Source organism: Solea solea, chromosome 3, assembly GCF_958295425.1.
Source record: "Solea solea chromosome 3, fSolSol10.1, whole genome shotgun sequence".
Classification (NCBI taxonomy): domain Eukaryota; kingdom Metazoa; phylum Chordata; class Actinopteri; order Pleuronectiformes; family Soleidae; genus Solea; species Solea solea.
Window position 1 is genome coordinate 1,449,929 of NC_081136.1, and position 25,279 is coordinate 1,475,207.

The following is a 25,279-nucleotide window of genomic DNA, read 5'->3' on the forward strand; positions in this document are numbered from 1 at the left end:
TGAGACCTTTTCAGTGAGCAGACAGGAAGTTGCTTCCTGTAGGACAAACTTACAGATACACCTGCACAGATGAAAACAGAAGCTCCTTTGTGGAGGCAATTCGCATTTTTAAGTTGTGGGGATACAAGCTCCAGTCCTTCCAGGATTTTGTGGCCTGTTTTTGTGATTGTTGCGACCAAAAATGTTTGATGCGTTTTACAAACCTGCACCTGAATTGATTACACTTTGATCCCCTGGATCCAGAACTTTACCTGCACGTCTGAACGTGTTCAATGGGACTTCCTATGTTAAATATAAATTGATGCCAAATCTGTAAATAGAATGAATCAAGATGGATCTTAGAATGTTGGTAGAGGGTCCGATTCTGCACACACACCAAATTTCATTCAATTCCGACGAGTTCTGACCGAGATTTATTTTCTTTCTTTTAGAGTTTTGCCCGTTATAAGTGATCGTCTTGAAAATGTGATCATGTTTTGAGACCTTTTCAGTCAGCAGATTCTTACCAAAACTGAATGGGAACATACTTGGGCAATCACCCACCCATCACAAAGGTGCAGGTGTCAAAGTGTCAGTTTACAGAGAAATAAAAAATAAACGAAAGCTCAGTCCGGCTCATTTAATTTATGCAAAACTGGTAACGCGTTTCTTTACTTACGATCTGTGACGGCAAAGACAAATATGCAAAAACCAGAGTCATGTTTGTGTTTTTTTTCCCTCTACAGTTTAGGGTTTTGTTTTTTTTAGGTCACTCATGTATATTCAAATGTTAAAATAAAGACTTCCGTGTGCATCATGCAAATGTCTGTTTCTTGTGTCGGACGTCGCTCTCATGACCAATCAATAGATTTTGAAACTATGAGTAGATTTTGAACCGTTTGTGATGCCCAGGAAATTCAAACACTGGAAAGAAAGACGCTTTACGTCGTGTCCTCCGCTGCGAGGTGGCTCTTCATGTGCGTCTTCAGACAATGGCTCTGTGTGAACGCTTTGTCGCACAGCCGACACTTGTACGGCCGTTCGCCGTTGTGCGTCCTCATGTGGATCGTCAGGTGCGTTTTGCGCGCGCACGCTTTGCCGCAGATGCCACACACGAAGGGTTTGGCGCCAGAGTGCACAGTCATGTGCTCGTCCAGGTTGTTCTTGCGCTTGAAGGCCCAGCCGCACTCGGGGCACCGGTACGGTGTCTCCCCGGTGTGCATCCGCGTGTGAACGGTCAGCGCCCCCTTGGTGCAAAACCCGCGGCCGCACTCCCGGCAGTGGTGCGGCTTCTCGCTGCTGTGTGTCCGCATGTGAATCTGCAGCTGCTTGATCGTCAGGAACATTTTGCAGCAGACGTCGCACAGGTACGACCTCTCGCGGTCTGTGTGGATCTTCTCGTGTTGCCTCAGCGTCCCAGGCAGCTTGAAACTCCGCCCACAAACCTGGCAGCTGTGAGGCCTCTCCCCGGAGTGCGTCATCTTGTGACGGGACAGCGACCTGTAGTCGCTGAGGGACTTTCCGCACACGCCGCATAGGTGCACCTTCTTTTTTATAACGTGCGTCTTGAGGTGAGCCTTTAGCGCCTCCCTGTGTTCACACACTTTATGGCAGGTGAAGCACGTGTGAGGCTTTCCCTCTACATGGAGTGTCCGATGCTTCTCCAGCGACACCCGCAGGGCAAATGCCGCGGCACAGACATTGCATTTGTGCGGCCTCTCGCCCGAGTGAGCGGCCACATGCTCGTCGCGGCCGTAAACGCTGAAGAAAGTCTCGCCACAAATGTGACAGTCGCCCGTTTCGAGACGACTCTGAAGTTGGAGGTCTGGCGTCTCCGTGGACGCCAATTTGACATTTTGTTTATTTGTTGTCATCGGTTCACCGTCACTCGACTCCTCCTCCTCCTCCTCGCTCATGTCCGGTTTCCAGTCATCATCGCTGTCTTTCAACTTTTCTCTATCTTCATCTTTTTCGTCGTTATGATCCTCCTCCTCCTCCTTCCTCTGAGCGGCGGCGGCTTCCTCGTCTTGTCGCTCTCCGGCGTTAGCTTCCTCGGTTAGCATGTTGTCGTCGTCGTCTTCTTGTTGCGATATTAAGCTGCCGGACGGGACGTCCTCCGCCTGAAGACGACTGCGGTGGAAAATAAGAAGTGAGAATTTATACAATCCACGTGTCTGATATATGATGTTGACGTGGGGAAACACGACACCATGTGGCCGCGCCAAGTATGACACCTCTTATAAAACCAAAGTGGTTATGCAATGTCTATGAATTTCAAGAGCAGGAAGAACCCTGTTGTGACTGAAGAGAGTGACACGAGTAACTGAGGATATGTCGCAACAATAAATTCTCAACGCCCATGTACGATCCCGTCATTAGCGCCACCACCAGGAGTCATGAGGTAGCGACGCCGTTAATGCAAACAGGAAATGCAGGAAATCTGTTTTTTTTTTTTTTAAGTGGGTCATCAATTGTGCTTTTTGGCTCCCAGAATGCACAGTGTCCGCTGACCTACAAGGCCACTACTAATACAGCTGTAGGCCACGCCCACTGCTTACCAAATGTAGTTGAAGCGCTAGTCGTTTAAACACGAATCCCAGAGTGACCAATACGTTTGCACGCCGGTAACAGACTTGATGATGTACAGTTAAAACAAGGAAAGGCAAAGCGCCACCAACAGGAGTCATGGGGTAGTGTAGCTGGTGAGTTAAACTGGTGGCAAATCTGTTTAGAGTAACACATTTTTCATAAATAAAATATTGTTATTTGGCGCCAACATATCGATAATCGCATCCCGATAAACGGGAATGACAATAAATTCAGACAAACACAGCACAGTATCGTCTGCATATCAAGAAATAATTGAATGATTCGCATTTCCTTTGATTTATTTACCTAATTTGTTGCCTGGTGTCACATGTGGGAGAGGAAGAGTCTCCTGCGTCTTCCTCAAAGTCTTCAGTTTCCTTTTGCACCTGAGAGAAACAAAATAAAGACGTCACATCTCACCGCGCATCTTGTCCATTCACTGCTTGGGCTTAAAAGGCTCGTGGGACAAACTACGACACCTTGGGTCTGATGAAGACAGTCGAGGTCCCTCGTCTCTGGATTTCCTCCGCTGTTACCGAATTCAATTCCAAACGACCCCTGTCGGACCTAAGCAGGTCCAGGACGTCCACCTCCTGAAGACCTCGTGGACACTTTTTATGGACTGAGGAGGAAGTAACAAGACAAAATAGAAAAATTCATTTTAACCACTGAAAAAAACTCAGTCAGTTTAACTCTACGATATCTTCAAAACACGTTTACGTCTTAATCTCACTGTTAGACAGACTTTTCCAGCAGGGGGCGCACAACTATGTATCTCATATAGTCAATTCCCGGTTACCGTTTTTTGAAAGTGCTTCAGTCTGTGGGTTTTCCAGGACGTGGATCCTCAGGTCCACGTGATCCTGAGTGTCAACGACCTTCTGCTCACACGGACGTCTGGAGGATGAAACACGTATTTAAAAATTATGATTATTATTCTGTGTTTGAAAGAACAAAAAAAGATGGAGGAAATCAGGACAAAAATACAAAATAAAATGCCATTTTACTACTTTATTTTATAAAATAAAACCTTGATGGAGTTTGATTATTCACATCCTCCAGATCTTCGTCGTCGTCACCCTCCTCTTCCTCGACGTGGCTCCTGCTGCGTTTCGCAACTGAACGAACATCTGTGCAACCAGGAAGTGTTTTATTTTGAAATTTCCGAGCTTAGCTCACTGAAGCTACACTATTCTTACTTGTTATCATAAGAAGAAGAGGCAGTACTCTGATTATTACTCTTATTATGATTTGAAAAGAGCTGAACACAATGATTTAATTCAACGTTTAATGTATGTAAACATTTTTTTCAAAACTCAAACCTTTTATTGTAAAGTTGCTGAGTGTTTCGAGTTTGACCCGTGGCTGCAGCAGCTCCAGCTGCTTCCTCTGCCGGACGATCTGCTCCCTGAAGCCCGCAGCCTCCTCCTCGTACTCGGACACGGTTCTCTCCACCACCGCTAAGATTTCCTGTGACGCGGCGGCGAGACTCTGCGCCACAAACTGTCTGAGAATATCCGCTTTAGACATTTTTAACGCACTCTCTGTCTCCTCGTCTCTCTTTATAGCGTCTTCATTATTTTATTCTCATCAAGTGCGACACCTTTGTTGACAAGACTCGCACTGTTTCCGGTTTGGGTACGTCTCTAAATGTCATCCGACTGGAAACCTGACCGCCCGGATGAGTTAGCTAAGATTAAATTTAAAAACGTTTTTTTTTTTAGAATAATAGAAAAAAATAACTAAACTGTTTTTTGTCAAACTAAATCCAAACATTAACCGGTTTTATTTTTTCATAGCTTTTCATAGCTTATTACACAAAACGTCACAATAACAGGCAACAAACACAAGGGGGAGCTCCTGCACAGAGCAGCATGCCGTTAAATCCACATTTATCAACTGCCATAAATGAAATATATGTGCATATGAATGTACAATACATTTCATATATGTGACAATATAACATCGAATATGGTCCAGGAACACACTGTGTATGTTATATATAATATTTACATATGAAAAATATCATGTCTTTTTCAACATGCTATGCTAGCAGTAATCTCAAATAATTCAGCCAATACTTTGAGATCAATTGATTGCTAATGCTTACTGAGATTAGCAACGTCAAAACTCCTCCTCCTTCTTGTTGCTCCTCCCCTCCTTTTTCCCTCTTTCTATTTTCACTGGCGTGCTTGACTTTCTGGGCTTCTTCTTCGGAACGGAGTCACATGATTCCCACTGTTGCTGCTGATCGGTTAGTGCTCCCTGATTTCCTTTGGTACAATTTGCCATGGTGATGGGGGCGTGGCCTGACAGGGAGACAGGTGCAGTGTTGTTATAAGTGTTAAGGGTAGCTACGCATTCTGTTTCCTTCATCACAGCGAGGGGAGTGAGAGACAGGGTGGAGTCGTGGTCGTTGCACGGGGAAGGAGAAGGAGGAGGGGAGTCAGTTTGAGGGGGTCTGGAATAAGTTTGCCCGTTTAAACCATTTCTAGGTCGGTGGACACGCTCAAGTGTGCAAGAGTCACCATCTTGTGTGCATTGTTCAGAAGGTCCGTCTCTGTTGGAACCGGTGTGTAGCCGCGGGTTCGGGTTGGCGCTGTGACGGTTGCGGCTTCGCAGTGAGCTGAAGACCATGGTGCATCCGGACACAGTGCAGCGATGTTTGATCTTCAGGTGGACAGCGTTGTAGTGGATCTTCAGAGTTCCTGCACAAACAGAGGGGAAATGGTTTCTGAGATGGACCCAAAGGCAACAGATCAGAAGAGAACCTGGACCTTTAAGAAACGACACCAGCACGTTGACAAACATAAACCCTCATGGAACCACAAGCCATCTAGGAAGTCTGAAACTTAAGGAAAGAATCAAGAAGATGTCAGTTTCAATCTTGAGGAACCCAAAATGTCTTCTGGGGGGAACACTAAGTAACAGTACAGATGTCTGTGAAGGTTTTCATTCATCTGGGTCATAGTCATCTTCTGTAGTTCGCTTTAGGTAACTGGACTTGCTTGAAGTAGGTTTGAAGACGAAAGTTTGGACTCTCTTCCATGAGTTCTTCGACATCTTCAAACATTAGTAAGTCCCTTCAACAGCTCAGAACTGAAGAAGCTTCTTGGATGAGAGGCGAAATGTCTTCAAACCTACTTTAAGGTAGTCCAGTTGCCTACAGTTAACTACTGATGATATTGATATTGATAAATCCAAGCAAAATCCATCCCTCCAGACCAGCAGAGGGCAGTAAAATGAACCCCGTAGACCTCAAACATCTAAAAACAGCTGCATGCCCCAAATTAAACCTGATTCTATGATATTTCAGGGAACCATCTGGAAGCTCAAGACATAAGATCTCTAGAGGATCTTGACATGAACCCTGTGGAACACCAAGACAATCTCATTCGTACCTTTGTCGTAAAAGCTTTTCCCACAAACGCCACAATAGACCCTCCCCTTCCGACTTCCTGCAGGAGAAGAAGGAAGGGAGCATGGGGAAGGTGGGAGAGGATGGAGGGAGGAAGAGAAGGAGATGGCAGGAGAAGGACAGAGGAAGGAGGAGGAGAAGGATGGGAGTGGATGAAAACAGGAGGGAGAGGAGCTCTGCAACCTCGGGTAGATCCTCGGGGGAGATGATGCAGAGGAGGAAATAAACGGACAGAATGAGGAAGATACTGGGATGAATGAAGGAGGAGAAGGTAAGGAGGCGGTCTCCTGTTTGGCCACGCCTCTGAGAAGATTGACCTCGTCATCACTGTTGATGTTTGGATGCCACAGTGACCGGGACTGGACTGGACTGTCAGGGTCTGCTTTGATTTTAAAGACCGGCTCACATTTGGACTCCAGCAGATCGTTCTCTTGTGCGTCTCTTTTTCCTTCCTGCCCGTGTTTTTGGGTGAATTTTCCTCTGGGTTCCTGTAGGTGCTGAGTCAGCCTCGGGGGAGGAGCAAGATCCTGATGAAAGACACACAAGGAGGAGGTGGTCAAGTCCACAAGACTAAAGTGGTACATCAGGTTTTTAAGTGTGAGTCAGCACTGAGCGCCCCCTTCTGTCCAGAACCAGTCTGAGACACAGAAGCTTGGCCCATTACCTGGTTGGAAGGAACCAAATGCTTGAAGGCGGAGCTTGGAAGACGGACTGGAAGCAAAGGCCGTCCACATGGGAGGTCTTCAAAATGGCGGACATCTTCTCTCGAGTTCCTGGATGTTCCTTTACACTCAGTGAACGAGTCGATGTTTGAGTGGCAGCTCTTGGGGGCGGGATCTGGATCAGAGTGGTGATTGACAGCTGCCAGACACTGAGGCATCATCAGCTCTGCGATGGGGCGGGTCTCGCCAAAGCGAAGGAACTGTTTGAGGATGAGCAGCTCTTCTTCGGGAGTGGCCATCGTCCAGCGCTCCAACACCGTCCCGCTGGGAAACTGGAGAGAAGGAAGACCTTAACCGCAATGAATGCTGGGAAACTGTCACGTTAGTCACTTGTTTTGTCAAAGTATAGTCATGTGTTTTTGGTTAGATACATGTTTTTTTTTAAATGTTTATACCTTTGTAGGTTAATGTTAGCTTCATTAGCTTCATGCATTTGTTAATGTGTATTTCACACGTACACTTGTGTACCTGCAGCATGTATCCTCTCACATAATCTCCCAGACTCCAGCCCAGTGTGTGCAGGATGTGTCCGACCTGAAACAAAATCATCTGTTACACGTCAGTCACGTGTTAGCATCACACCACGGGAGCGGTTTTCACCTGGTCGGGGGTCAGGACGCTGAAGAGGCGATCCAGCAGGATCTTCAGACGGACGGGAACAGCCTGAGCTCCAAACAGAACCAGGGAGCTCAGGTCCAACACCAGCCCAGGAAGAGCCACCTCTGCTGGGCCACAGCTGGAGGAAGGCGGGGCCCGGAGCTTCTCCAGGGCTGCAGAGAAAACCCACGACGGGGGTCACCAGGAGAAACCAACGCCGTGTTTTAAACCACGAGGAACCAAAAAACTCCTCAGGAAAATGTTTACGCACATTAGAAATCAAATGAAAATCAAATGAACTTTATTGACAAACAGTGGAGTCCAAAATCTACAGAAAACACGCCAGAAACTTTTCACAATTAAATAAACACGAGTATACGAATTTGTACCAAAAGAAAAGTGTGATGATGAATGTTAATGATCGTAAAGTGGAAAAGTTTTCAGCAACAGATGTTTGTTTACTTTTATAAGAACTGTGTGTGTGTGTGTGTGTGTGTGCAGATGGTCTGTCCAGATGTTCCTGGTGATGCGATGACAGCGACACCTGACTTCATGTCACTGTAGCAACCACACATAAAATCTGCCCTCTGTCTCTGTGTGTGTGTGTGTGAGTGCGTGTGTGTCTGTTACCGTGCACCACCCAGCCGTGTCCACAACGATCACATGACCTGAATTTGACGTTTCCAGGTTTAAAACACCGACAGCTGCAGCTGGAGACTGAGCAGCTGACGGACTGAGAACAACACAAACACACATACAGTATATACATGAAGTATATGTATATATGTATAATTATATATATATACTGCATATATAACTATATTATCTTTGTAGGATATTTTCTTTTTGCAGTTTCTTAATTGTATTTTTCAGTATTTGTAAAAACATTTAATTATAATTAAATCAAACACACACACACACACACTTGTTACCTCGTGAGTGTCTGGACTCTTCCTCATGTCTCTTCTTCTGCAGAAACAGAAACATCCGATGCTGATTTGTTAAATCTATTATTATTAATGATATTTGTTTATAATAAATGTGTCATTTTGTTTCATTCTTTATCTATGTATATATATATATATATATATACATATATATACATACACATATATATGTATATATGTATATATATCTACATATATACATATATACATATATGTATATATATATACATATATACATATAAATGTATATATATACATTTATATGTATATATATACATATATGTGTGTATAAGGTAATTCATATGAAAATAACATTCTCACCGTCTGACGCTGACTCAAACTTCCTTTTTCTTTCTTTATCTTCTTTATGTTAATTTCCCATGTTTTTTAAAATGAAAATCGTTGATATTTTCCGTCGTTTTCTTTCTTTCCCGTTTCCCTCCATCTCTCCTCACACACACACACTTCTTTTAAACTCATCCCTCCATCCTCACACTCCTCCCTCTGATGTGATTGGACGACGATGGACGTTCACTTTGTTTCCTCCTTTTGTCTCCGATGTGATGGAGGAGGAAGAGGATGAAGAGGATTGGAGGATGAAGTTAGTGAAATATGAAGTCATTATATTTTGTAAATTCACAAATAAACTGACGCAGGACGAGAAAGAAAATAATGTCTTTAAATTAAAGACAGTAAAACTCAGCATGTGTGACGTTTAATTTAATGGTTCATGTTTTTTTGTTTGTTTATGTTTAAGACTAAAAGTCTCAGATTAAGACAAAAAAGTTTCAGATTAGGACTAAAAAGACTCAGATTAAGACTAAAAAGACTCAATTTAAAACAAAAAAATCTCAGATTAAACTAAAAAGACTCAGTTTAAAACAAAAAAGGACTCAATTTAAGATTAGAAGACTCAGATTAAGACTAAAAAGTCTCATATTAAAACTAAAAAGTCCCAAATTAGACTAAATAGACTCAGATTAAGACTAAAAAGTCTCAGTTTAAAACTAAAAAGACTCAGTTTAAGATTTAAAAAGACTCAGATTAAGATTAAATAGACTGGACAGGTCTTGACGATACTCACCTGCTGTCCTTGGTGTGTCCATCAGCATCTTTGTTCCCAGGGAAAAGTTCCCCTCTGAGACGAAGGTTCCTGATTGAATCAGGGCGACGGTAGGGCACCACACACACACACACACACACACACACACACACGCGCACACACACACACACACGGACAAGGTTAAATTAATTATAATTTCTAAAATGTGTTTGTGTCACAATCACAGTTTGACTGAAAACAACAGAAAAACAGATTCAGTGAAAACATGAGATTACCAGAGGAGAAAAAAAACGTAAGAAAAGACTCATCGTATAAAAGTTTTTCTCCCACACCAAACCCCATAGAGAAAATCAGTGATTTTAGCTCACGGGGACACAGGAGCTGCTGGTCTACTGCTGCCTCGTGTGGTCACTTTGTGTCACTGAGGTTAATCTGAACGAAGGATTTCAACACGGAATTTGACAAAATAAGATATTTGAACTTTGTGATGGAGGCAGCAGTGGATCAACAACTCCTGTGTGTTGTGACGTTAAAATCACTGATTTTCTCTATGGGCTTTGGTGTGGGAGGAAAACTTCAGTTTCCTGTTGGAAAAGTCTGAAATCTGACAGTGAGACAAAGATGTGACAATTTTCTTAAGACTTAATCTAATGTAGATTTTTATTATTTTTTTCACTGTCGCTCACTTTCTATTCTTTTGTTCTGGAGCGACCTGGTTCTCACACACACACACACACACACACACTCACACACAAAGGACAGGAGGTGGTACCAAAACACAAGCCCTTTGAGAGGTTCTGGTGAGTAAGTGTGTCAACGAACAGTGGTGATCACACACACACACACACACACGGTTATCGTCTGATATTGTAATTAGTACGACATCAAAACAAGAAAGAAAGAGTCCATTACGTCCCAACAGACACACATCCTGTCCAACAGCCCTACCTTCACTGTGTGTGTGTGTGTGTGTGTGTGTGTGTGTGTGTGTGTGTCAGATCGACAATATAAGAAACTTTCTGGGTCGTTTCTGCTCTGAGGAGGGAAAGAAAAAACTGTGACACTGTTTGTTTTTTCTTCAACTTATTTCCACAGAAGCTCTTTCACTTTGTGAAGGATTTAAAACTTGAGTGACTTCAGTCTTTAGAGACTCTCTCACACCAAACCCCATAGAGAAAACCAGCGATTTTAACATCACAGCACACAGGAGCTGTTGATCCACTGCTGCCTCCATCACTAACTTTTAAATGTCTTAGTTTGACATTATTTTAAAATTCTGTGTTTGAAATCCTTCGTTCAGATTGACCTCAGTGACACAAAGTGACCACACGAGGCAGCAGAGGACCAGCAGCTCCTGTGTCCCCGTGAGCTAAAATCTCAGATTTTCTCTATGGGGTTTGGTGCAAAGGTGAACGTGTTCTTAAAGATATCGTAGACTAAAACTGACTCAGATTCTCCACCGTTCTGACTTTTTGAAGGATTTAAAACAGTGACCTGAGTCTTTAAAGACTAAAGAATCAAAGTCAAATGTCCTCTTAATGTGCCCCGGGGAAACAGTCCCCCCCCCCTTCAAAGAAAGGTACCATGTTGATGAAGATTTCAGCGTCACAAATGGTTTAAAAATAACTTTAAAACAAGTTAATTCTTGAGGTGTTTTTTTTTTTTTTTTTTGCTAAAACGTCCCGTCTGATCCTTCACAGTCGTCTGTCCCTCGTCTCGTTTTGTCATTTGTCTCCAAAAACGTCTTTTAGCGTCTGAGGAGCTGCAGGTGAATTTTACATGACACTAAAATTTCTGTATATTTGTGTGTGTGTGTGTCCTCCTCGCAGTCCCTTGCCCCGCCCCTCACAGCATGTGTGTGTGTGAGAGAGCTCCCTCCTCCTTCATATCTGTGTCACTGCAGCAAGTGTGTGTGTCTTTGTAGTTTGTCCAACTTGGCACCGCTGCGTCACCACAGGGAGTGTGTGTGGGTGTGTGCACGTGTGTGTGGGTGTGTGCACGTGTGTGTGTGTGTGTGTGTGTGCACGTGTGCGTGTGTGTGTGTGTGTGTGTGCGTCGCAGGTGAAGTTTCTGAACTAAATCTTCGGTGAATATTCATCGGGGAGAAAACAGGACGCGTTTGATTCATTCTTTTTGTACTTTGTTTTCTTCCGTCATCGGCCAAATTCAAATGCGAGCGGGGGCGGGGCTAATATCTGTAGGCGGGGCCCCTTTGTGTACGGTGGCCCTGAAGCGTTGATTCAGTTTTATAGTTCAGTCTAACTGAATTTGCAACACAGATATATTTGTCCTTTTTTTGTCTTAAATCAAATTTTTCTTCCATTTGAAGAAACCGTTAAAATTCCGATTTTAGTCAGACTAAGACAACAATGTGATTCATAGTCTGATTACTCCTGCATGTGTACGCTTAGCTGGACTGGACTCGGCAAGTTGTCCGATTGTCTGCATTAGTCGGACTACGCATGGGTTTCTGGACGACTTTCTTCCTAATGTGTCTTCAGCTTTGTCGTGGTTTCGTCTCCGCGTGGTTTTTGGCTTTTTGCGTAACATCGTACGTGAAATTCCACATGTCGTCGCATTTTGCGTCTGTTTTTTATTCGTTGACGAAAGCGTCAGTAGATTTCCTCACAGTTTAACCTTGTTTTTCGTCTTCACACGGGTCGGACAGTTGCCACGCCTGTTTTTCTTTGTGCTGTGTTTTGACACCTCAGGGCCACCGTACCGACGAGCGGACACCTGTGTTTTTGTGTCCTAACGTCGCGATCGAGCCGCTCAGTCGCCACGTCTTGTTCAGTTCGGAGATTAAGCGTCCCGCTGTGTCGCTTGCAGCCTGGAGCTTCTTTTGTCTTGGGATTATCCTCGCGTTTATCCTCGGCCCGGGTCCGCGTCGACTCCGGCTGCTTCAGACGCCGTCACTGTCGGGAGGAAACGAGGACACACGAGTCCGGAGAAAGTGCCGAGTCATCGGGGATTAAAACTTAAATATGCGGGGACAACAATTTGAGCCGGAGCAGAAAACGGAAGCCTCGCAGTGAATGAACCTGTCACTCGTCGTTAAAAGGAAACGCCACAGTCAGCCGTCCTGTCTCTGATGCTAAGCTAAGCTAGCTGCGCCATTCAAAGCAAATGACAGGAGAGTCGACAGACGGAGCGAAGAGGTTTAATCTGCGTCAGTGGCCGAACGTTCAGAGACGAAACCGAGTTTCACGTCAGTTTGAAAGTTTTTTTTACCCAAAAACCCAAACTTTTCCGTACGCACGTCCGTCTATAAATGTAAGGAATTTTAATCGCAAAACTGTTCACGTGACACGTGGCTTTTAACGTAAACAAAAAGAAAATCTTTTACAATTTTGACCAGCAATGAAAAATAAATAATAAAATAATAAAACACTTTTAGTCCACAGATGAAATTCAACTGTTTTATGATATTCGGTCTTACATCCAAGTCCTTGTAAACGTTTTTTTTTACAATTTTTGACCTACCATCAATGTAAAAAATGAAAATAAAACTAATTTGTGTGTTTTTGTCTTCTGTAAAAATTTGTCTTCTCCAAAATTTAACACGATTAATTTTTCCGTCCACGTTTAAAAAAATCGCAAAAATATTTTAGAATTTTTGACCATCAATGTAAAAAAAAGAGATGAAAAAACACACGTCAAACTCAAACATGGTTACGTGATTCGTATTTCAATCCATAAAAACACAAAAATATATTTGTAATTTTAGCATTCTGTCAATAATTATCTTATTATTTAATAATTCTAAAACATTTTTTAACCATTTTGTGCGTCCGTACATAAATGCACATTAAAAATATTTACTAATTCTGAAAAGACATTTTTTTAAAGTGTTTAAGGCGAAATGTTTCGGTGTGAAAAGATTTGTCCACTTTTTGTCTGAATCAGCACAAACTGTGTGTGTGTGTGTGACAGCAGCTTTAAGTCGCTTTGTAAACGACACACACACACACACACCCTCAAGCTGTGTGTGTGTGTGTGTGTGTGTGTGTGTGAGAGAATTTTTTGTATTCACACATGAATAAAAAATTCAAGGAGCCACAGCTTTAGGCTACACACACACACACACACACACAGAAGAAAATGCTGATGCATCAGTATTAAAGTGTTGTGTTGTAAACTTTTCCAGTTTCCACTGTCTGTGTGTTTGTTCCTCTCGTATAAATAAAGTTTTGGTTGTCAGGACGTCTTTGTTTATCCTCTCCCGCAGATCTTCACGTGTCCTCTGCTCTCCTTCTTTTTCTGCTTCTTCACATTTTTCACGTCCTTTGTTTTGCCGCTGGGGGTGGTGGAGGGGGCGGGGTTTGGGTGGGAGGAGCCTGTGATTAAACTCACAGGTTGATTTGACTCCTCCCCCTCCTCAGAGAGACGAGCAGGTGGAGGCGGGACGACGCCGGTCACCTGCGTCCTCTTCTCCCGCTGTTTCCTCTCCCTCTGAACGGCCAGCAGGTGTTTACCCAGAATCCTCAGCGAGCGCTCCTTACGACTCACTTCCTGCCGAGCCTCAGACAGCGCCTGAAGAAAAGAGAGACGGTGACGTCACGGCGAGTTTTATTTTTCAAACAGGAAGCGGAAAGGGTGAGCAGGAGGGGGCACTTCCTGTGTACCTGTGTGGCGTGAGTGAGCGCTCGCCGCGCGTCCGTCTGCTCGTCCGCGTGCAGCTGCAGCGCGCGGAGACGCTCGGTCTGCTCGCCGATCAACGTCTGAGCTTCCTGTTCTCTGTTCAGAGCCTCGCGGAGTTCTGAACACACGCGCTGGAAACGCTCGGCCGGGACCTGCACGCACACACACACACACACACATATCTACTCAAAGCCTCATCATTAACCTTAACCATAACCAGTTCATGACTAACCCTAACCTAACCCCAATTCAAATCTTAACCAGCTCCTCCGAAATTAGGTTCCGTCTGATTAGGACCAGGTTTTGGTCTCCATGAGGACAACTGGTCCTAAAGAGGCACCAAATACAAAAATATGTGAGTGTGTGTGTGTGTGTGTGTGTGTGTGGCCTCACCGTCCTGCCGGGCTCGTCTTTCTCCTGTCTCAGTCCTCTCCTCAGGTTGGACGCCTCCAGCCTCAGACTCCGCCTCTCCACCTCGGCCGAGTGTAGCCGTTGGCTGAAAAGCAGGAAGTGCTGCTGGAGGGTGGACACCAGGGCCTGATGACGAGAGGTCAAAGTTCAAACGATGGACAAACATGGCTGAATCCAAACCAAAACCACATTTTTTTTACATCATATTTTTTGACAGACTCTCGCTATCTTAACGATTTGACCACACCCCTTTAACCATCAGCCACCAGTACACACGTATTAAGAGTCACAGCCTAAAACTGACAGGAAGTCAGCCATTTTAAAATCTGTATAGAAAAGGACACCATTCGTTTCAAATGTAAATATGAACGGACTAAGGACAGATCCCTGTGGAACACCAGCACTCAAAATTACCTTCATGTTGGGTCGTGAAGGCGTCAATCGCAGCCGCTGGCTTAGCGTGACCCCGCCTGCCTCGCCCGACGACATGTGCGATTGGTTGAGGAAGTGATCCAGGAGGCGGGACAAACCCAGGCGGGCTGCGGATGTCACATCTGGAGGGGCGGAGCCTGGAGAGTGACAGAAAACCACAGCTTCAACAACAACGTGGCGACGGACAGCGTGTTGAGCAAAGACGGCGTGAAGTTACCAGTGTGTGCCAGCGCCCCCTGTAGGTCAGCCATGGAGGACACGATGGTGGAGGAGAGACGTTTAGAGCGAAGCCACCGAGCACACACAACTTCACGACCTTCGTCGCCGCCGTAGTTTTGACCTTTCTGTGTTGCCGTAGTCGTGTCTCCACAGACACACACAGCCAAACCGCTGCCTCCTCCCTCCAGCCGAAACATCACGGTGCTATTTTTCGCCAGTGAACGCCACCTCCTCACCGCCAGCACTGCGCACACACTCCTCCTCCACCTCCTCGCCGCCCTCTTTCCTCTCTCCTCCTCCTCATCTTCGCCGCCCAGTGCGTCGACCAGCGTCCTCACCTCCTCCTCCAGCTCCTCCCTCTCCGCCAAACGCCGACACAAGACAGTTTTCTGTTCGCAGAGCGTTTGTAGGCGGAGCTGGGCGTATTTCAGCGCCCCGGCCAGCAGAGCGCAGGCGGACAGGAGGGAGGACGACTCCCTGCGGCTGCGTGAGACGAGTCCGCGCAGCCGGGATAGGTCAGAGGTCAAGGAGGAGCGATGGCGCTCCAGAGAGGAGATGTTATCACGGAGAGAGTCGCACTGAGAGCGACAAACCTGAGAGAATAAGACGGTGGAGTTATTTTTTTAAACCATTAATTCAAATGTAGCAGCTGCTAGTTGGTCACGGTGGCTAATACAGCAGCTATTAACTAGGTAGTTAGCAGTTGCTACATTATCTAACATGAATGTTTAGCAACTGCTACTTTAGCCTCAACAACTAGTTAGCAGCTGCTACATTAGCCTCCACAACTGTTGAACAGCCGCTACAATATCTGAGATGAACGGTTAGCAACTGCTTCTTTAGCTTCCATGACTATTTAGCAGTGTCTACATTAGCCACCACAACTAGTTAGAAGCTGCTTCATTAGCCACTATACAGTAGTATTGGTTAATGTAGCAGCTGCAACACTAGTGGTGGCTACTGTTATAGCAGCTGCTAACTAGTTATGGTGGCTAATGTAGCAGTTGTAGGTTGGTAGTCGACTATGTAGGAACTGCTAATTAGTCTTGGTGGCTAATGTAGCCGCTGCTAACAGGAGAAGTGCGTCACGTTCTTCTGTGATTGTTAAATCTTAGCATAGAAAATCAGAATACATGGATTTTTATCTTCAGGGTTAAACTGTGAACGCTGATTTTTTATTTTGTGATGAATTTTTAACTTCATGGAGACTCGGGGGGGGGAACCTGTCCCCTGTGAATTCACATCATCACGTCTCCGTCTCTGACAGCGTCTGAACTTCTGCTGCTGTGAAGTGAGTCTCGTCTCTCGGGGACAATAAAGTGATGAGTTTGGTTTCTGTGATCGCGGGACTCAGACTAAAAAGGGACGACGTGTGATGCATGCTCTTCTTCTTCTTCTTCTTCTTTTTCGCTGACTCAGCTCTGAGCGTCTCCGTCTCCGGAGGGCGGGAGTTTTACCTGCAGCTCGCTCTGCAGCTGCTGCTGCTGCTCGCTCCAGGCGTCCTCCCTGCTCCTCACGCCGTCCTCCAGACGAGACAGCGCGCGCTGCTGATGGCGCTGCAGCTCGCGCACACACGCGCCCTTCTTCTCGCACGCGGCCCGCAGGTCTGTGATCTGCGAGAATTTGACAAAAGGAATAAGTAAAGTTTTCGGGACGTTTAAGTCGACGCTCGGCGCGACTGCTCACCTTGTCCTGGGCCCTCTGGAGGTCAGAGGTCAGCCGGTCGACATGTTCGCCGATGACATCGCACAGCTCCTTCCAGGTGAAATTACCCAGGATGCTGTGGGGCTGAGTGAGGAGGACGCTGCCGCCGGTGAGGAGGCGCTGATACAGACCGTGGAGGACGGACAGACGGGCCTAACACACACACACACACACACAGGTGTATCAGATTAGCTCAGCATCATGATGAGTGTAATTAAATGTGTTTAAAGTAACGACATCACGTCGAGTGTGAGGTCACACAAACAAAGGCGATTAAACGATCAGCTCCTCAGGACGCCACAGCGACGACGGCGCCAGCGTCTCTGACTTTCACGTTTTTAAAACCCACCACTGTTGCTATGGTTACGCTTGGTGTCGTGGCGACAAAATGCACTTTTCCACGCTCTAAAATACAACCCCCTGACAAAGCCTCTGTTTTAGTGTGGATGAACAGAAAGTAAGACTTTTATTTTGAAATTTGCGGGACTGCGTCTTAGTGTGGAAAAACTAAAACTGTGACTATTATTTTGAAATCTTCAGGTGGTGTTTAAGCGTGGCCAAACAGAAACTCCAACTTTTATTTTGAAAACTCCACATTTTGTTTTAGCGTGGATGAACAGAACTTGAGACCTTTATTTTGAAAACTGTGGGGTTGTATTTTACTGTGGATGAACGGAAAGTACAAATTTTATTTTGAAAATGAGTGTGGATAAACAGAAAATGATCTTTTATTTGAAAACTCCACATGTGCGTGGATGAACGGAACACGATACGTTTATTTTGAAAACTGTGGGCTTGTGTTGCAGTGTGGATGAACATAAGCAGGCTTTAATTTTGAAGGTTTAAAGACAAACATAATCACCTTAGTCTCTTCCTGGAAGTCCTCGTTCATCTTCTGCACCTCCCTCGTTCTCTCCTCCCTCTCTTTCTGCAGCTCGCCCCTCAGGCTGCGGCTCTGCGTCGACCAATCACAGCTCTCCTGACGAAGGCGGCTCATCTCGTCCTCCAGTCTGACCGCGGCCTCCTGACATCGCTGCGGCAGAAGAGACCAGAACAGTCCTTAAAAACCATGTTGTCGTCTTCTCAGTCGATGCTGATCTGGGATCAGCTGTTTACCTGGATGTGACCTCTCTGATCTGAGGTCAGCTGATGGAGCGTCTGGTTCTCTTCCTGCAGCCTCGCTGACGCCGACAGCTGATCCTGGATCTGACAACAGAAAACAGTATGTATGGGTATTAAGTAAAGTTGTACTCACCCACACCAAACCCCATAGAGAAAATCAGTGATTTTAACACCACAGCACACATTAGTTGTTGATCCACTGCTGCCTCCATCACTAAGTTCAAATATCTTACTTTGTTAACTCGGCATTTAAAATCCTTCATTCAGGTTTACCTCAGTGACACAAAGTGACCACACGAGGCAGCAGCAGACCAGCAGCTCCTGTGAGCACTGGTTTTCTCTATGGACGTTGGTGTGGCATAAAAACTACACTTTCCTGTTGGAAAAGTCTGTTTTACAGTGAGATAAAATTGTGAGACTGTGTTTAAGACATCGTAGACATGAGCTAAAATCTGTTTTTCTAAACACCAGAGTTGTGTCTTTAAAGTTCACCTGCTTCTCTGTCTCGTCCAGACACCGCTGGGAGGAGACGAGCGTCATCGTCAGCTGCTGCAGCACTTCAACAGAACTCGGCTTCCCATCATGCACTGCAGGAGAACCATGGCCTGCACACACGTAAACACAGAGTGAGAACTGTGTGTGTGTACAGCAGGTGTGTGTGTGTGTGTGTGTGTATATATACCTGTGATGCTGTGATGTTGCAGTGTTTCTCTGACCTGCTGCACAAAACACTCATGAAGCTCCACAGTATCACACTGAGTCTTTGCTGCCTTAACACACACACACACACACACACACACAAGACAAATTAAAGGGATATTTCACTGAAAATCACATCAAAACATGACAGAATTTACAAATCTGAGGTGTGTGTGTGTGTGTTACCTGCTCCAGCAGTGCATGTGTGTCTATGTGTCCTTTCCTTTCCTCCTCTAACTTTTCTGAGAGGTCAGAGTTTGTCTTCCTCTCAGTTTCCAAGGCAACACTGAGGTCAGACTTACACTGACCATACTCTGCCTGCAGCCTACACACACACACACACACAAATAATACAACACTTTAAAAGATTTTTCTTTTTTGGGGGGGGGGGGGGGTGAGCGCCCCCTGCTGAGACACCAGAAAGTGTATGATGTCTTAAGAACGTCTTTATCTCACTGTGAGAGTGAGAGACTTTTCCAACAGGAAACTTGACGTTTGGAAACCGCTCACTCTCCCACACCAAACCCCATAGAGAAAATCAGTGATTTAAGCTCAAGGGGACACAGGAGCTGCTGGTCTACTGCTGCCTCGTGTGGTCAGTTTCTGCCACTGAGATAAATCTGAACAAAGGACTTTAAAAGCCGAAGGGACAGAATAAGACATTTGAAGTTCGTGATGGAGGCAGCAGTGGATCAACAGCTCCTGTGTGCTGTGACGTTAAAATCACTGATTTTCTCTGTGGGCTTTGGTGTGGTGATTCCGTTGTGACCTCACCGCTCCAGAGTACGCTCAGTGTCGTTGCTCCTCTCTCTCTCCAGGCTGTAGGCTCTCTCCACCTCTCTGAACTGAGCCCTCAGCAGCTCCAGGGTGCACTGCGCCTCCTGCTGGCCGGACCGCTCCACCGCCAACGCCGCCTCCAGGTCGCGCACCCGCAGCTAACAGGGTCACATGACCACAGCGAGATCACCGTCAGCTCGTGTTTAAAGTCTTACGTGAGCACAGTGAGACGCGTTAAAGGGACAGTTCAGGTTCTTCCCGATCTGAACGCTCAGCGTTTGTTACCTGGACGATCTCGGAGTTGAACTTTGACTCCAGGTGAGCTGCGCGCTCGGCCTCCACGCTCGACTCCAGTGACCTCACCCTCTGATCTGACACCTGGAGAGAGAGAGAGAGAGTGGATGGACGATAAAGGAGTCACCTCCTCCTGTCTCCTTCAGTCACCTCCTCACCTCCTTCTCCCTCCTGCTCCTCTTCTCTCTCTCGCTCAGGTGTTCCAGCTCGTCCTCTTGTCGCCTCTTCACCTCGGCCTCCTTCTCTCTCTCCCTCTGCACCTCCCTCATCCTCCTCTCTGACGACTCCAGAGCCTCCTCCTGCTCCTGGAGGAGGAGCAGCACAGTCACCTTCACCTGTGTATGTGTGTGTGAGTGTGTATGTGTGAGTATGTTTGTGTACCTGCAGTATTCGCTGCAGTTGTTGGTTTTCTGAGTCCAGACTCTGGATCAGTTTGTCGCGTTCCTCCACTTCCTGCTGCAAAGCATGCTGGTCCTCGTCCCGCGCCTGACGGGTGACGTCCAGAACTTTCTGCAGCTCCTGGACCTTCTGCTGGAGCTGAGCCGCTCGCTCTGAGACACACACACACACACACACACACACACACACATTCAGTCATTACTGTTCTAAACCCCCTGATGTCGTCTTCATGAGGGTGCGTTTGATTCATCCACCTGTGAGTGTGTGTCTGTCTCTGCTGAGCTCCACGGCTCGGTCGGCGACTCGCTGACTCGCGGTCAGCTGATACTGAAGCTCCGCCCTCTGGGCTTCACCACGTTCCACTGACGACCTGAGCCGGGTTAGCTCCGCCTGCAGCCTGCACATCTGAACACACACACACACACATTATCATTACTGTAATGTTTTCATTAAACATGATGAAATAAGCTTTTAACTGGAAATTAAAGGTTTAATCCTGAAGTTTAACATCAGAGTTCTCGGGCTTAATCCCAAAATTAAAATTCCATAAACTGACTTTTACAATCCCAAAGTTAAAAAAGTTCCAAAATCCCAGGTTTAATCCCAAAGTAAAACATCTGTGATCCAGGGTTTAATCCTAAAGGTAACATTCAATAATCCTGGGTTTGAACCAAAAATAGAATTAAAAAAATTGAAAAATGGAAATTCCATAATCTAGGGTGATGCATGTACTATTATTAAAAAGGGGCATCATTTGAATATGATTGACTGGGATGTTGGTTACCGTGGCGACAGTGACATTGTGTGTGTGTCTCACCTCCTGGTTGTGAGTGGACGTCAGCTCCAGTCTGTTCTTCTCCACCTGGTTTAGTCTCCACCGCAGCCGCTCCTCCGTCTCGTCGCTCCTCTCTCTGACCTCTGACCCCGCCCTCCTCCCTCTCCTATGCCTTCTTGCATCTCCTCCACTCCTCCCCCTCCCTTTCTCCTCATCCTCCTCGGTCTCTCCTCCTTCTCCCTCATGTTTCTGTTTAACGACGCTGAAGATTTCCTTGAACCTGCAGAAAAACGTTCAATGATCACAGATATTATAGGAGGTTGTGGACTGTATAAGGTCAGTTTAAGTCAATGATATCTTAAGAACATGATCATGTCTTTATCTCACTGTTAGACGCACAGGAAACTGAAGTTTGTAAACCACTCACTCTCCCACACCAAACCCCATAGACAAAGTCAGTGATTTTAGCTCGTGGACACACAGGAGCTGCTGGTCTACTGCTGCCTCGTGTGGTCACTTTGTGTCACTGAAGTAAATCTTAATGAAGGATTTCAAACGCCGAAGTGACAAAATAAGACGTTTGAACTTAGTGATGGAGGCAGCAGTGGATCAACAACGCATGTGTGCTGTGATGTTAAAATCACTGATTTTCTCTATGGGCTTTGGTGTGGGAGGAAAAATCTGAACTGGTTCCTTAAAATGACCTTTTGGTTGAAGTCATACAGCCGGTTTTATAGACAAAAACCCAGATTAGTTTGTTTTCATAGTAAACTCTCAGTCTTCACCTCGTCGTCTCCTCCTCGGAGCTCCTGACAGAAGTGACCGCGGTCATCGGCTGTTTCCCCCGCCGCTCTGCTCGACTGTGGCCGCTCTCCCCTCGCCGTCCCCGGCTAGAATGTCTCCTCCGCTCCGCCGGCTCAGTCTGCATCTCCGCCTCTCAGCAGAGTCTAGTAAGCCTGGACACGTTTTTAAATCAACATTATTTGAGTCATTCTTCCGTGACATGATTTAGGTAACAAACAGGAGGAAGCGTTGTCCCGGTGGGGAGGCTGCCTGGTTGCTGTTGCCTTGCCAGCAGATGCACTCACATGAAGCAAAAGCGATCTCCGTTTAAAAACGTGCCTTTTAAATATTAACACATGAAAAACCAGGTGTGTATAAAACCTACAAGTAATCGCAATGATATTAACAAGTATTTAAAACCACAGCTTTCTTTCGGCATTAATTAAACACAAAAGGGACATTTTATTTTTTAGTTGTATGGCTTATAATTGTGATTGGCGGCATTCAACAAGTGTCCGACTGTTTACCAATGTGTTCTCAGGGCCACACATATGCCGTATTCACCGGACAATGACAAAGACCTACTGTACAAGTTGACTTTTGCCACAACCCATCTATATTTTGTACATTAACAAAGAATCTGTTAAATCTTACACTTTGTTAACGGAATTAGGTTCTCAAACGAAATGCAACCAGAGTTCGTCCTTTTTTCACGGTTAATATTCAACTAAACACATTAAACGTTGATTAAACATTTTAAATAACGAATTAAATCACAGCATTTACTGGGAAACACGTACAAAATGTGCAGTAAACGTTTATAAACACACTCACTTTCACATTAGATGCGGATCGGTTTGAATCCGACGCCATCTTTAGCGTCTATGCGTCACTACAACGTGATTGGCCGGACGGCTGGCCAATGACGAACGTCCAAGCTTTGACAGAAACGTCCACTGGATGGCGCTGTGATCTCTGGTAACACTACCATATTTCAGCTTAGAAGAAGAAACAAAAGACAACAACATGGCGACGTCCACAGAACACGTTGGAGCGGGATACACAGCGACGGTACCGGATCAAACAGAAGCCGCAGAAACGTCCAGAGACCCGGAGACCTCAGACTCAGAGCCCGCCGCTGAGGATCCGGAGCCGGGTCAAGATGACGACGAGGACGAAGACGAAGGTGAGCCGTCCGAGCCGAAGATCCGTGACACTCCGGAGGATATACGGCTGGAGGCGGTCGCCAACACCGTGGCTCTGCACCCGAGCCGGGACCTGCTGGTGTGCGGGGACGTGGACGGGGACTTGTACGCCTACTCCTACTCCTGCACGGAGGGGGAGAACCGGGAGCTGTGGTCCTCGGGGCATCACATGAAGTCCTGCCGCCAGGTGCGCTTCTCCGCGGACGGACTGAAGCTGTGCAGCGTGTCCCGGGACAGGGCCGTGCACATGCTGGACGTGGAGCGCGGGCAGCTGGTCACCAGGATCCGCGGGGCACACGGAGCCCCCATCAACAGTCTGCTGCTGGTGGACGAGAACATCCTGGCGACTGGAGACGACGGAGGAACCCTGAAGGTCTGGACTTAAAAACTCTTCTCCTATGGTGTTTTTCCGTTATACAGTTCTGGCTCTACTCCGTGTGGTATCCGGCACAATGTTTTCCATTACTTCATAGTAGTCTTCAATGTGGGCGGGGTTGTCATACTGCACGAAAACTGCTGTCGGAACTCGGAATTACAACTCTTGAGTTAGGATTCTAAGAGTCTAAGGGTGTACTGAAGGAGACCTAATGTTCAACTGTCAAACCCTGTGTCCATTGATTGTTGCAACCACATACCTCCTGCGTCCCCTGATCCACAGTATTCAAACTAAATAAAGTATTATTCTAATAGTCTAAGCTTGTGTCTCCAGAACTAACCTGGTCTGTTTTTCTCTGAAGGTGTGGGACATGAGGAAAGGGACGGCAGTCATGGACCTGAAACACCATGACGATTACATCAGTGACATCGCTGTGGACCAGGCCAAGAGGATCCTCCTCACAACCAGGTAGTAACCCGGGGTCTAAGAAAACCTTGTGTTAACTGGTCAGTTTTCCCAAAAGCATAATTGTGGTTCACAATATTATTGCGAACCACTTAATTGACCAATGGTGCGAGTGCCTGTATGGTGGCCCTGCAATGGACTGCAATGCACCAGCTCCTCCCACAACCCTTAAGTGTCTGGAATAGCTTAATTTTGCATGGCAGTATCTTTAAACAACCAGATTTGTTATCTCCTGTTTTGACACAGTGGTGATGGTACCATGGGCGTCTTCAACATTAAGAGGCGGCGCTTCGAGCTGCTGTCGGAGTACCAGAGTGGTGATCTGACCTCAGTGGTGCTGATGAAGCACGGTAAGAAGGTAGTTTGTGGCTCCAGTGAAGGAACCATCTACATCTTCAACTGGAACGGCTTTGGTGCCACCAGCGACCGCTTCGCCGTCAAGGCGGAGTCAGTGGACTGCATTGTCCCCATCACGGACAACATCATGTGCACGGCGTCTATGGACGGGTACATCCGGTGAGTCTTCTTTTAAAGATGACATCCAGAATTTGTCTTTGGACGAACCAATCCCTCAACTGTTTATTTATCTGTGGTAATTCTGTTCTTTACAAGAGCCATCAACCTCCTGCCGAACCGGGTCATCGGCTGCATCGGTCAGCACGTTGGAGAACCCGTCGAGGAGATCGCTACGTCCTGGGACTCGCGTTTCCTGGCCAGCTGTGCCCACGACCAGCTCATCAAGTTCTGGGACATTTCCAGTTTACCCAAGACAACGGTCAACGAATACCGCAAGAGGAAGAAAAAACACGGACAAATGAAGTCTCTCACCAAGAAGGCCCACGGAGACAACGACTTCTTCTCAGGACTTGTGGAAGAAACGGAGAAGAAGAAGGAGGAAGGAGACGAGGAAGAGGGGGAGGAAGAGGAGGATGAAAGTGACAGTGGCAGTGATTAAACACCTGTTTCACTTCGATGTTTCTGTGCCTTTGGACACTGAGTAGAAAGGTCCAGGTGTTTGGTCCAACCCAAATATCTCATGATACTACAGGAACATTGCCATGGACAGAACTGTAGCTCCTGTGGCCTTCGTGTCTCCTTTTCTTGAGGACTTTTTGTGCTAGGGTCGCATTGACCCCATTACCCATTGAAAAGACAAGAAATCTGCTATGAATCAGGGTTTCTGATTAATTTAGGATATAAAAAATAAGGTTTAAACAACATTTGAAATTGTTAGTGTCTTTCAGAGAGTACTTTAAATGTATGCACACATGTGTAATGTATAAAATGAGGTATATTTTCTCATTTGGTCTGTAAAATATCAGAAAATGTTAAAATGTCCATCAGTGGTTCTCTCTGGTTCCAAAAAACATTGACATTTAAGAAGCTGATAAATCAGAGAAAAACACTCAAATCCATGATGAAAATAGTTGACGATTCATTTTTTTAATCGATTAGCAATCGAAGCAACAAGGATGTCACGTGGTCATGAACAAAGGAAAATGAATAAAAAGCATTTTTTTTTAAATCTTCAGTTAAATCTTTCCTGGGTTTTTGTCGTTTTAATCTCGTAAATCAAAAATAAATGTATTTTTTTTTTATTATTCGATCACGTCTGTTTTTCCTCAATGTGGTACAGTCGAGCCGCTCCACCCCTCTCCCGGC

At 45.9% G+C, this 25,279-nt stretch overlaps 4 protein-coding genes across 5 annotated transcripts; 1 reads left to right on the forward strand and 3 right to left on the reverse strand.

Moving 5' to 3' along the window:
* Positions 1-400: 400 nt before the first annotated feature.
* LOC131457136 (zinc finger protein 436-like) lies at positions 401-4,195 on the reverse strand. The gene is made up of 6 exons (XM_058625961.1): positions 3,891-4,195; positions 3,599-3,698; positions 3,368-3,465; positions 3,048-3,190; positions 2,875-2,954; positions 401-2,109 (listed from the first exon to the last, which is right to left on the reverse strand). The coding sequence occupies exons 1-6, from the start codon at positions 4,096-4,098 to the stop codon at positions 921-923; spliced, it is 1,818 nt and encodes a 605-aa protein (XP_058481944.1). The 5' UTR covers positions 4,099-4,195; the 3' UTR covers positions 401-920.
* Positions 4,196-4,379: 184 nt separating this feature from the next.
* Positions 4,380-8,792, reverse strand: LOC131456959 (zinc finger protein basonuclin-2-like). Of its 2 annotated transcripts, XM_058625683.1 has the most exons (8): positions 8,574-8,792; positions 8,238-8,274; positions 7,936-8,038; positions 7,309-7,478; positions 7,177-7,242; positions 6,651-6,980; positions 5,970-6,513; positions 4,380-5,276 (listed from the first exon to the last, which is right to left on the reverse strand). In XM_058625683.1, exons 2-8 carry the CDS (start codon positions 8,262-8,264, stop codon positions 4,693-4,695), a joined length of 1,824 nt encoding a protein of 607 aa, XP_058481666.1. In that variant the 5' UTR covers positions 8,265-8,274; positions 8,574-8,792; the 3' UTR covers positions 4,380-4,692. The 2 variants fall into 2 exon arrangements, with proteins under 2 accessions (XP_058481666.1, XP_058481665.1); XM_058625682.1 differs by lacking the exons at positions 8,238-8,274; positions 8,574-8,792 and having other exon boundaries at positions 7,936-8,100.
* A 4,077-nt stretch (positions 8,793-12,869) lies between these two features.
* Positions 12,870-22,498, reverse strand: LOC131457174 (coiled-coil domain-containing protein 171-like). Its single transcript, XM_058626025.1, has 20 exons — positions 22,406-22,498; positions 21,574-21,744; positions 20,831-21,068; positions 20,268-20,418; positions 19,996-20,165; positions 19,773-19,919; positions 19,606-19,698; positions 19,318-19,478; positions 18,730-18,868; positions 18,527-18,614; positions 18,337-18,449; positions 17,839-17,928; positions 17,585-17,755; positions 16,705-16,875; positions 16,476-16,631; positions 15,017-15,611; positions 14,782-14,936; positions 14,350-14,493; positions 13,941-14,108; positions 12,870-13,848 (listed from the first exon to the last, which is right to left on the reverse strand). Exons 2-20 carry the CDS (start codon positions 21,714-21,716, stop codon positions 13,528-13,530), a joined length of 3,414 nt encoding a protein of 1,137 aa, XP_058482008.1. The 5' UTR covers positions 21,717-21,744; positions 22,406-22,498; the 3' UTR covers positions 12,870-13,527.
* Positions 22,499-22,597: 99 nt separating this feature from the next.
* wdr55 (WD repeat domain 55) lies at positions 22,598-25,133 on the forward strand. The gene is made up of 4 exons (XM_058626026.1): positions 22,598-23,149; positions 23,514-23,620; positions 23,864-24,133; positions 24,230-25,133. Exons 1-4 carry the CDS (start codon positions 22,598-22,600, stop codon positions 24,570-24,572), a joined length of 1,272 nt encoding a protein of 423 aa, XP_058482009.1. The 3' UTR covers positions 24,573-25,133.
* The last annotated feature ends 146 nt before the right edge of the window (positions 25,134-25,279 follow it).